At 51.2% G+C, this 12,391-nt stretch overlaps 1 protein-coding gene across 1 annotated transcript; it reads left to right on the forward strand.

Moving 5' to 3' along the window:
• Window positions 1-7,100: 7,100 nt before the first annotated feature.
• On the forward strand, window positions 7,101-9,883 carry AVPR1B (arginine vasopressin receptor 1B; the record flags this gene model as incomplete). The annotated part of the gene is made up of 3 exons (XM_084866538.1): window positions 7,101-8,043; window positions 8,967-9,259; window positions 9,800-9,883. The coding sequence occupies 3 exons, from the start codon at window positions 7,101-7,103 to the stop codon at window positions 9,881-9,883; spliced, it is 1,320 nt and encodes a 439-aa protein (XP_084722664.1).
• Window positions 9,884-12,391: the final 2,508 nt, after the last annotated feature.

The following is a 12,391-nucleotide window of genomic DNA, read 5'->3' on the forward strand; positions in this document are numbered from 1 at the left end:
TACCCGCTTCTCTTGGCTTTTGTGAATGTTTAAACGTTTCTACAGTAAAATTTTCAAAAGTAAGGCAATGCTACCTGGTGGAGATAATTAATTTCCTCAGTTGTGTCCATTACATCCTGAATTAACATTCAATAGAAGTTCATTGAGCTTCTGTTATGTGCCAGGCACTGAGTTGGCTTTATTAGATGCAGTGCTGAAACCTTTGTTCTCTGGCAGTAGATCAGAATCTCACTGCTAAGAAGGACCCATGAATGAAAGGGAGAAAGAGCATCCAGGAAGACCTGGGTCCTGGTTACTGTCTCACTTCTGATATCCATGTGATGCTGAGAACCTCACTTGCATTCAGGTTGGACTTTCTTCTGGACAATGAGAAAATGGGACTCGATCGTCTCTGAGGTCCTTCCCATTAATCCTCATCCTCTTGGTCCAAACCAAAAGCGAAGTCCCTTTCAACTCCTACATTCTACGGCAGCACAAGGTATTTTATGACAAGAAGAACATACCTTGAAATTATTAGGTGTCACTTCAGTTATAAAGGAAAGAAGGATTCTATTTGGGAGTGGAATCTATGGATTTCACTAAAGTGGAATCTATCTGGGAGGCGCTGAAGTCAACACCAATTAGGCTGACCCTTCCCTCCTCCACACATACTCCTCTTACCTGTGGGCTCTCCATCAATCTCAGCATTAAACCAACTTAACAGAAGATGATGGTCACACCAAGGCCTGCTCCCAGCTGTAAAAGATGCATTAGTCCCCGTAATGGCCCATCTTCCCCAGACCGTTTCCTCTATCTGGACATTTATGGGACCGTGAATGAAGGGTTGCCCAGGCAGGTGACAGATGTGTTGAGAGGGACCAGGCATCTCTGTGAAATGATAGCTCTCATACGTAATTCAACATGCAGAGAGGGCTCTGAGTTCCAACCAAGAAGAGGCCTCTGCAGACCAGGCACCAGGAGGCTGCAGGAGAAAGGTGCCCTTATCCACTTTCTTCTGCCCAGGTGGTGATTGGCATAGATGAATACAGATCCCCACTCTCCACTGGCCAATAATAATGCAGGAATGATTTTGAGTTTACCCTTTTGGCCGAAGTGGAACATTAAGGGACGAGATACTGATAAGTATATTTTCTGAGAAACAAATTTTATTTTTCATGATAGTTCTGTTCCTGAAAACATTATGTTCAAGTTGAATATATGAAAATAGAATCCTTCTTTCCTTTTTAACTGAAGTGACACCTAATAATTTCAATTTCCCTCCCTCTGAATCTACTAGTTAGTAAACCCACATTCAAATCCATGAAAGCAAATTCTTTTGTAAAGGATTAAATTATTTGATTATGAATCATGCCTTTAAAATTTTTAAAATATTTTCGGCAGAAAACTTTACAAAACCTTTATTATTGTCCTAATATTTAACTTTTAATTCATATAAAGTCAGTCTCAGATGGGGACTCCAGTTACTTTCCCATAATTATATTGAGAAGGTGGGGGTGAGGGTACAGGAGGTATGCATATGAGTGGTGGGTCCGTGTCGAAAGGATACTATATGCTCATCTACAGGGAAAGCCAATAGATGATGCAGAAAATAAAAAACTAAGAAGTATCAGTATACCCAAAAATAAACTCATGCATATATGGTCAATTAATTTACAAAAAAGGAGCCAAGAATATACAATGGGGAAAGGACAGTCTCTTCAATAAGTGGTGTTGGAAAAATTGGACAGCCATGTGTAAAAGGATGGACTGGACCACTATTTTACACCAAACACAAAATAAACTCAAAATTGATTAAAAACTTGAATGTAAGACCTGAAACCATAAAACTCCTGGAAGAAAACATAGGTGGTAAGTTTCTTGACATAGGTCTTAATAATGTGTGTGTGTATTTTTTTTTTTAACCTGACATAAAAGCAAAAGCAACGAAAACAAAAATAAACAAGTGGAACTACATTGAGCTAACTTCTGAAGAGCAAAGGGAACCATCAACAACATGAAAAGGCAACCTGCAGAAAAGGAAAAAAGGAATTGCAAATCATAATATGGGGCTAATATCCAAAACATACAAAGAACTCATATAATTCAACTGCAAAACAAAAACAATCTGATGAAAAAGAGGCAGAAGATCTGAGTAGACATTCCAAAGAAGACAAACAGATGGCCAACAGTACATAAAAAGATGCTCAACATCATTGATCATTAGGTAAACGCAAATCAGAACCATAATGAGATGTCACCTCACACCTGTTAGAATGGCTATCGTCAAAATTTAGATAAGAAATAACAGGTGTTGGCGAGGATGTGAAGAAAAGGGAACCCTTGTACATTCTTGGTGGTATAGCCACTATGAAAAACAATATGGAGACTTCTCAAAAAATTAAGAAAGTGCCTCTGTGGGTATATACCCCGCCCCCGCGCCCCCCCCTCCCCCCGCGCCAAAAACGAATTGAAAACACATTCATAAAGATATTTATATCCTTATATTTATTGCAGCATTATTTATAAGAGCCAAGATATGTAAATAACCTAAGTGTCCTGACTGATGTTGGGATTAAGAAGTTGTGTACATATATACAGTGGAATTCTACTCAGACATAAAAAAAGATAAACTATTACCATTTGAGACCACATGGATGAATCTTGAGAGGATTATGCAAAGTGAAACAAATCAGACAGAAAAGGACAAAATCTGAATGATTTCACTCAGATGTGGGATATAAAAGAAAAAGCAACAAATGAATAAAACAAACAAACAACAAAAACCAAACACATAGATTGGGTTAGCGGGAGAATGAAGAGGGCAAAGAGGGTCAAGTACACGGTGACGACAGGAGGCTAGACACTGGTGGTCAGCTCACAGTGGAGTATCCGGATGTCACATTATAAAGATGTACGCCTGAAATTTATAGCGTTTTAAACCAATGTTCCCCTAATAAACTGTTTTTTAAAAAAATGAAGTTCCAGAATGGTATACATAGTATGATGTCATTTGCAAAATGCGTAATATTTTTAAAACGTATGTTTAACTGTATATAATTTAAAATGAATATATCAAGAAATAAATGACGGAGAGCTGTAAGATGGAGACAAGTGTGGCCAGCCCTTTTGAGAAGTTTGCTGTGAAGGGGAAGAGACTGGACCAGCTGGCATGGGACGTACAGTGTCCGTGGATGCCTATAATTTTTTGTAAATGGACAGCACTCGATTTTCATTGCCTGCAGGTGGGAATTAACTAATACAGAGACTTAAAATAAAAAGAAAGAGGCGGTGGCCTTGGTGGTCCCGCTCTGCCTCCTGCTTCAACAGTGTTTGGACGGAACAGGCCCAGGGACGCCCCTTCTCCCAGCCTCCAGCCATCCCCTGCGTCTTATCCAGTCACCACCTTCAGCACCACCTCCGACAGCAGCCAACACACCTGGTCTATTTCTGCCTTAATCCTTATTGCCGAACCACCACGAGCTCCCAAACTCATCAGCATTGTCCCACCGAGGTGGGGCTGTGGTCAGCCGCCTGCCCCCCTGCCTCTGCGTCCCCCACACCTACCTCTCTCTGGGCTTCTACTCCGACCTGGACCTGGACAATGTGGTGCTGGAGGGCTTGGGCCGCTTCCACAGTTAGTGGAGAAGAAGCACGAGGGCGCTGAGTGGCTCTTAAAGTTGCAAACCCAGCGCGGTGGCCGCACTCTCCCCCAGGGCGGGCTGAGGCCCCCCAAGATGAGTGGGCAGAACTCAGGGCACCAGGGAGGCCGCCCTGGCCTTGGAGAGGAGCCTGACCCAGGCCCGGTGGACCTGCTGCCCGCACACACAGACCCTCAGCTCTGACTTCCTGCAGAACCACTTCCGGGGGAGGAGGTGAAACACCTGGCCCCCCTCCGCAGGCTGCCAGCCCCCAGGCTGGGTGGGGCCAGAAGCTCCTGGAAAGGCTCACCCTCCAGCACAACTAGGAGCCTTTGGAGCCCAGAGGCCTTTAAGGGGCCCCTCTGCATCCCCTGGTGTCAGGATTTTACCTAAGCTTCTCCTGGAAACTACTCTTTAAAAAATATCTATATCTGTATCTGTATCTCTATCTATCTCTATCTATCTATCTATCTATCTATCTATCTATATCTCCACAACCCAGGCATATGCCCTTGATTGCAATTAAATCTGGGACCCTTCCCTTCGCAGGCTGACGCTCTATCCACTGAGCCAAACCAGCTAGGGCTACTAGCTATTCTTTTAACCATCTGGAAGCCCTCTCCCATGCATTGGACCAAATGAAACAATAAAGCTTTTTGTAGCAAAGGGAAAAAAAAGAAGAATGCATAAAGAGCCCAAGCGTGTGGCTCAATGGTTGAGCCTCTCCCTATGAACCAAGAGATCCCCAGTTCAATTCCTGAGCAGGGCACATGCCCAGGCTGTGGGTTTAATCCCCAGTGGCGGACGGGGTGGGGGTGTGGGCGTGTGTAGGAGGCAGCCAATCGATGTTTCTCATCATTCAAGCTTCTATCTATCTCTTCCTTTCTCTCTAAAAAAATCAATCAAAACACACACACACACACACACACACACACACACACAAGAATACCTGTCAACTGGCATGACTCAGTGGTTGAGCATCGACCTATGAATTAGGAGGTGGAGGTCATGGTCTGAAGGAAGCAGCAGATCAATGATTCTCTCTCATCATTGATGCTTCTCTCTCTCTCTCCCCCTTTCCTTTCCTCTCTGAAATCAATTATATATATAAAGGATACCTAAAGAGCAAAATCCTTTAGAAGATGTAGCTGGCCTGCAGAGCATCCCAATTTCCCCTTTCGGCCCCTCCCATCAAGCGCACTGGAGCCCCAAGTCTAGCTGCTTCCACGCCACCTCTCTGTCCTCACCACCACCCTCTCTCCACACCCACCTGGTTTTTCTCTCCCCCCTCATGGCTCTCAGCCTCCCTGGGGTCTGCAGGCAGATGCTCTAGTGCTTCAGATGGGAACCAATGAGTGTGTGAGCTGTGGCAATGGATGGAGTGGAAATGGGATGGTAGGTGAGGTGTTTAGGAGTGGCCGCGTCAGGAAGTGAAGCTAACCAGGTGTGGGGGGAGTGACACTAAAAGGGTCTGCTGTGACGGAAAGGCAAGACAAGAGGACCTCAGGACAATGAGGGACCCTGCCCGCTGAGCGCTCTGGGCCATGCTGCCGCCACTCCTGATGAACTAACCTGCTCTGGGGAGTCCCAACAATCCGCCTTGTGTATGAGCCAACAATAAAGTGCTCTCCGCAACCACACCACACACTACACATCACACTGCACATCATACTGCACATCACACTACATACCACACTGCACATCACACTATACTACATATCACACTACACATCACACTGCACACCATACTGCACATCACACTACATACCACACTGCACATCACACTATACTACACATCACACTACACACTACACATCACACTACACACCACACTACACATACACTACACATCACACTACACACTACACATCACACTGCACACCATACTACACATACACTACACATCACACTACACACTACACATCACACTACACACCACACTACACACTATATTACACATCACACTGCACACTACACTACACATCACACTGTACACTATACTACATATCACATGACACACTACACTACACACTACACATCACACTACACACTACATTACACATCACACTACACACTACATTACACATCAACTACACTACACATCACACTACACACTATACCACACATCACACCACACACTACACATCACACTACACACCACACTGCACGGAGTGGGGGGCTCCCTCTGGGCGTGTCTGTGTTTACCCTCTGCCCCTGGAGGCCAGTGAAGTCTGCGCTGGCCCCGTCCTGCATCTCCTGCTTCCAGTTGTGATCCAGAGTCACAGACTCAGCTTCCGCCTCGCAGGGGGTCACCTGTGTGCGCATGTTGCGGTTAATGCGTCTGGGAGGCCGGGGGTTAAGCCTTCCCCTGAAGACGCAGGTGCCCAGTTTCCCCTCTAGGCCCCTCCCACCAAGCGCACTGGGGCCCCAAGTCTATCTGCTTCCCTCCACCTCTCTGCCCTCCCCACCACCCCTCTCTCCACACGCCCTGCCTTTTCTCCCTCCCCTCAGGCTCTCAGCCTCCCCCGGGGTCTGCGGGCAGATGCCCTCCCCAGGGTCAAGGTTCTGTGTGGGGCGCTGCAGGTCCTGCCACCCCTGCAGACTTTGGACCCTTCCGGGGTGCAGGAGAGCCCGGGGCAGGCAGCACGCCCAACAGCACTGTCATCTGCAGGGCCCACGGGCGTGGGGGACGGCCACCTCACCCCCAGGTGCGTACCTGCTGGGGACACAGTGCGATGGCTCCAGGATGCAGCGTGGATGAGTTTGTCTGCCTGTGAATCCGCGGGTCAGGGCAGCCAGGGAGCAACTGCTTTCCTTGTCTGCTTCTCTCCTTCCTTGTCCCTGCCCCCCCCACCCCCCCACCCCCCGCCCCTCTGTCCCTCTCCCCTTACCCCCCGTGGCTGGCCGCTCTCTCTCTCTCTCTCCCCCCAGCCGGGGCCTGAGTGTCACTCCGCCCTCCTCTGCAGGAGCCAACCCGCTGGCTCTGGGCGGCCAGCCCATAAAGCCTGCCTGCAGAGCGCGGAGCTGCTGCGGCTTGTCGCCCCTTGTTGGCAGGTGACTCGGCCCTGACCCTGACCGTGCCTCCAACCCGACTTAGGGACACCTGCTTTCCGCTTCCAGAAGTTTGGAGAAAGTGAACGTGGGGCGGATTCGGGACTGGTGCAGCTCTCCGAGCCTTCTTGTCCTTCCCGAAGCCTCGCCCTGCACAGCTCCATCCCTTCTTCCCTCCGTGACACCTCCTTCTCTTCGCGACCAGGCTCCCCCTCCTGCCTGGGATCCGCATCTCTCCCTTATCTCGGGCTCCTTCCTTCTTCTCTCTATCCCTGTCCTCTTCACGATTCCACCTACTGGAGCCTCCCCCCTGCCACCCTGCCCTTCTTTCTCTCCATCGAACCCCAGGTCATCCCTAAACTTCTCCTCGCACCCCACCCTCCACTCGCCCCTCTCCTGTCCCTCTCCCCTCCCTCCCAGAGAACTTCCTCCATGGATTCTGGGCCGCGCTGGGCTGCCAACCCCGTTCCCGGGGGCACCCTCTCTGCCCCCAATGCCACCACCCCCTGGTTGGGCCGGGATGAGGAGCTGGCCAAGGTGGAGATCGGTGTCCTGGCCGCGGTCCTGGTGCTGGCCACGGGGGGCAACCTGGCCGTGCTGCTGACCCTGGGCCGGCAGGGCCGCCAGCGCGCCCGCATGCACCTGTTCGTGCGGCACCTGGCCCTCAGCGACCTGGGCGTGGCGCTCTTCCAGGTGCTGCCCCAGCTGCTGTGGGACATCACCTACCGCTTCCGGGGCCCCGACCTCGTCTGCCGGGCCGTCAAGTACCTGCAGGCGCTCAGCATGTTCGCCTCCACCTACATGCTGCTGGCCATGACCCTGGACCGCTACCTGGCCGTGTGCCACCCCCTGCGCAGCCTCCAGCAGCCCAGCCAGTCCGCCTGGCCGCTCCTCGCCGCCCCCTGGCTGCTGGCCGCCGTCCTCAGCCTCCCTCAGGTCTTCATCTTCTCTCTGCGGGAAGTGGCCCAGGGCTCGGGGGTGCTGGACTGCTGGGCGGACTTCCGCGTCCCCTGGGGGCCGCGGGCCTACATCACCTGGACCGCCTTGGCCATCTTCCTCGTGCCCGTGGCCGTGCTCACCGCCTGCTACAGCCTCATCTGCTACGAGATCTGCAAGAACCTGAGGGTCAAGACGCAGACCTGGCGGGCGGAAGGCGGGGGCTGCGGGGCGACTCGGGACGGGGCCTCGCCTCCTGGCCCGGCGGCCGCCGCCAGGGGCCTGCCCTCTCGGGTCAGCAGCATCAGCACCATCTCCCGGGCCAAGATCAGGACCGTGAAGATGACCTTCATCATCGTGCTGGCCTACATCGCCTGCTGGGCGCCCTTCTTCAGCGTCCAGATGTGGACCGTGTGGGACAAGAACGCCCCCAATGAAGGCAAGTGGTCGGGGGGTGGGGGGTGGGGCAGGTGGGGAAGAGCAGGGAAGGGCGAGCGGGAAGATTAGGACAGGGCTACTTGCCTCCCAGCGCGTCCTTTTTCCTGCTGGCCTGCGGTGCCCACCACCATGACCTGCCCCTCCATCCCATGTCCCTCACCCGTGTAGAGTGATTTTCTACTGAGCATGTGCCTCTCTGCACAAGGTTGGCAGCTGAGTGTTACCTTGTAAGCAATGTGCTCCCTCGGGAAAATGGAAGCCCTTTGGGGCCCCTTTAGCCCGGGCTGAGATCTGTTTCTTTAAACTAGCTCTCCAGTACACCCAGTTTGCCCCCACAGCTCACTGGGCCCCTGGCTTCCTGTTTGTCCCTGGATCTGTGTGAGAGGCGGCCTGTCTCCTCGACCCTACCCCACTGTCAGCTGAGTTTTTGTCAGCAGGTGCCTGTGACAGAATGAGGGGGACTGACCCTGAGGGGTCAAGGGCAGAATCCAGAAGCCAGTGTGCACCCATATCTCTGACATAAATGAGGATGGGGGGAAGGGGATGGTGGTACCCGGACTTGGCCTAAAATCATGGCTATTTTCCCTGCATGTTCTACAACAGTTGCCTATCCTAGGTCTGCGTCCATTAGAAAATGCAAGGTCCAGGTTTGGAACAAAGACAGTGCCTCCTGTTTGGGCTGGTCCTTCTTCCTCTGAGGTCAACTCGGAGCAAACCCTGTAGTTACGAAAAGTCAGGGAGGCAAGAGCCTGGAGTTGGGAGTCCCGGGTTCAAGTCTCAGCTGTGCTCCTCCCTAAGGAAAGGACCCCTGTGAGTCCCTCCTCCGTTTTAGCTCAGTTTCCCCCTCCGTTCAGTGAGGCCTGGACTCTCTCCCAGGTCCCTCTCCGATGTCCGTCTAAGGCTTCTCGGTGTCTCTCTTGGCAGATTCAACCAACGTGGCTTTCACCATCTCCATGCTTCTGGGCAACCTCAGCAGCTGCTGCAACCCCTGGATCTACATGGGCTTCAACAGCCACCTGTGGCCGCACCCCCTCCGCCACCTGGCCTGCTGGGGGGGTCCCCGGCCCCCGATGCGCAGGCGGCTCTCCCATGGCAGCTTCTCAAGCCGCCGCACCACGCTGCTGCTGACCCGCTCCAGCTGCCCGCCCACCCTCAGCCTCAGCCCCGGCCTCGGCGGGAGGCCTGGGCCCGAGGGGCCACGGAAGGGCTCGGAGCAGGTGGACGGGGAAGGCATCACGGAGATGGACATCTTTTAGGGAACACCCCCTTGGAGCCCGGCCCTGCCTGTGGGCCTATAGGAGGGTGTCGGCTCATCTCAGCACTGGGGGTAAATGCTGGGAGGGTCAGGGCAGGAGTCAGGGGGGTCCAGAGGGAGGCAGTGTGAAAAGGACAGAAGGGCTACCCTGGGTGTCCTGCCTACCCTCACTTGCTCCCAATCTCACTTCCAATGCTGGGAGTGAGGGGGAATCAAACCGTCTGCTCCCCGATCCTGCCCTGTTCGCAGGCTGTCTGGGGGACACACCCACTTGGTAGGTGTGGGGCCCAGATCTGGGGCAGACCTGAGACGGGTCTCCAGGGGCTCCACAGGTGGCTGGGACTCAGAGGCTGGTCTCCTACTTGGCTGCTTGTCCCCAACCTCACCTGACCAGCACGCCAGCCCAACCAGGAGAGGAGAGAAGCGGAAAAACGACCAGGAAGACCCTATTTGGAGCCTGGATTTTTAAATTTTAAAAAATGTTATTTTTTTTTTTTTGTAGAGGGAGGATTGTTTAATGAAGAAAAAGGAATGGGTCTGGGGGCTTCACCTGCTATGCCCACGTGTCCACTGGAGAGAGAGATAATATTTAGAACAGCACCAGGCACTCTGCAAGTTCAAGTTCCTATTCTCCCCGCCCCCACCCCCTTTATAGGATGGGGGGAAGTGTTGTGTATTTGCAGTGGCATTATCCACTGAGGCTGAGTGTGAGAAAAAGGCGGGGTGGTGAGGAGGACATGAAAATGGTCATGATAAAATTAAGATGGAGGAAGCCTCGGAGGCAGCAGGGAGGGTTGCTCTGCCTGCTGCTCCCAGCATGTCCGGACAGCTCCTTCCTCTGGGCTGCACGGAGGAGATGTCCTTTGAGGAAGTGTGATGGGTCATGGCTCTGGATTTACTCGAGGCTCCTCAGAGCTCCCATGGGAATGTATACGTGCTGTGCTCAAGCAGGAGCCCGGGATTTAACACTTGTCTCTGCCTTCCCATAACCATACGATCTTGGACAAGTCACCTCTCCGCGCCTCATTCTCCTCTCCTGTAGAACAGAGATGTACCTTAAAGTCTTTCTCAGCTCTGACCTTTCATGACTTTGCAAGAATGGAAATGACATTACGATGGAGAAACACAAAGGGCTCTAACCAATGGGCTCTAGAAGAATTGTTGGATTTTCGTGACAATGACGTTTATATTCTGACTCAGTTCTGGAGACTGAGGTCCTTCCGTGGCCATTCTGTCCATTGTTGGCCTCCATTCTGTGATGCTGATGCTGGGAGAGACAGCAGAGTGAGCGGGTAGAATCTGGGGCTTTGCCCTGAGTTCCCTCCGGTGGGATTTATGTCCCGGGGTAGCTTTCCTGCGCTCATTCTGATTCTAATCCCAGAGATGGCCTTGGCAGTAGAAAGAGCATCAGCTAAACAGTCAGAGAACTGGGTCCTGGTCCCATCACCATGCCAACCACTGATGACCATCATAGGTGAAATGCTTGCCCTCTCAGTTTGGGGGGGGGGGGTGTCAAATAGGACTGTGGATAGATAGGAGGTGGGCCTCTGTTGGAAGCAAAGGAGGTTCTGTGCTGTCTGAGTCAATCTCATTTTTTTTTTAATTGATTTTCGGAGAGAGAGAGAAACTGATGTGAGACATTGATCAGTTGTCTCCTATACACATCTCGACTCGGGATCAAACCCACAACCTAAAGATGTGCCCTGACTTGGGAATGAAGCCCACAGCATTTGGGTGTATGGATGATGTGCCAACCGACGAAACCACTGAACAGCGCTGGGTGAATCTCAGTTTCAGTAGCTAACCCCAGAAGGCGAACTCTGTGAAACACAGCACATCAGTCCCTTAGAAGTCGTTAGGGAGCAGCGCAGAAGATGGCAGGAGTGGGGTAATAGGTTGACTGTCAGGTTTCTCAGGGTGACTTTTTATGTTGTTTGGTACAGGCCAATAAATCTCCAGATGCACTTTGTATATAAATAGGTCTTTTAAGAGACTATAAACTCAGCCTAGGCTACAGCAGCTCACTCCTGGGTCAGGAAACCATAAATGTAGTTGAAATTCACCAATAAAATCCCTTAGCAACCAGGACATTTCTAGGCATCTTTGTTTTCTAGCAACAATGATAGTAGTATAGGGAAACTAAAGTAAAATTTTTATCTCCTTGAGCAGGGCATGGGCAAGGGGAAGGTTGAGGTGTGGGGAGCCACGTTCCTGGAGCCCCATCATCCAGTTTACTAGTGAGAAGAAACAAGAGTGCAATTTTCCTTAGAGCCATATGGTGGCAGTGTGGAGCTAAAAGTGGGTTTGAAACAGTAATGACCTTGGGGTAGGCTGGGAAAGTCACCAGCCTCCCAGCTCTAAAGCCATAGGAACTTTCCCTAAAGTTCTAGAGTCTTGGGCTCTCATTTGACCCAATTCTCCTGAGGTACCTGGACACATGCTTCTTTCTCGCGAAGCTCAGGGAGGATGTATTTGGCAAGGAAGGGCAAAGAGCAAGAGGTGAAAGACTGAGTGTAGAAATTCCTGCCTGAAAGAGGGAGTGTTTAAGGGAGCCCATGGGACCTCAAAACAAAAACAAAACAAAACAAAACAAAACAAAACAATAAACCCAGTTAAGATGGAGTGACTATAATGTGTTTGGTTTAGAGGCTGGGGGCTTGGTGTAGAAGGCCTTTTGAGAGCCTGTCTCCCCCCCGAAACCTGTTCTAATCCCAAGAGCAAAAAACCCACTGATGTTGGGCATAAAATACCTCCTCATCCTATTGGGTCTTGCTGGCCAATAAGATAGGGTCCCTCATGGAATTCTGCTGAAGTTCTAAGGTGGGCATTTGGGTGCTTTCTCCTTTAGAATAAGAACGTATTGAAGACAGCTGGACTTTATTCTGGTACACTGTTTATTTCCAGTTCATTATTATCATGTAACCAACCATCACCAGGTTGCCAGTAGCAAGTCAATTTCTCTGTATCTTCTTATAAGATAGTTTTGGAGAGGTTTTCATCAAGTTCTCGCCCACAGAGGAACCCTGAGTGAGTGGGGCAGCTTGACTGTTCCCTGCAGGTGCCGATGACATACCATGCGGGAGAAGGTGACTTC

The sequence above is a fragment of the Pipistrellus hanaki genome (genome assembly GCF_964339955.1).
Source record: "Pipistrellus hanaki genome assembly, chromosome: 18".
Taxonomy (NCBI): Eukaryota; Metazoa; Chordata; class Mammalia; order Chiroptera; family Vespertilionidae; genus Pipistrellus; species Pipistrellus hanaki.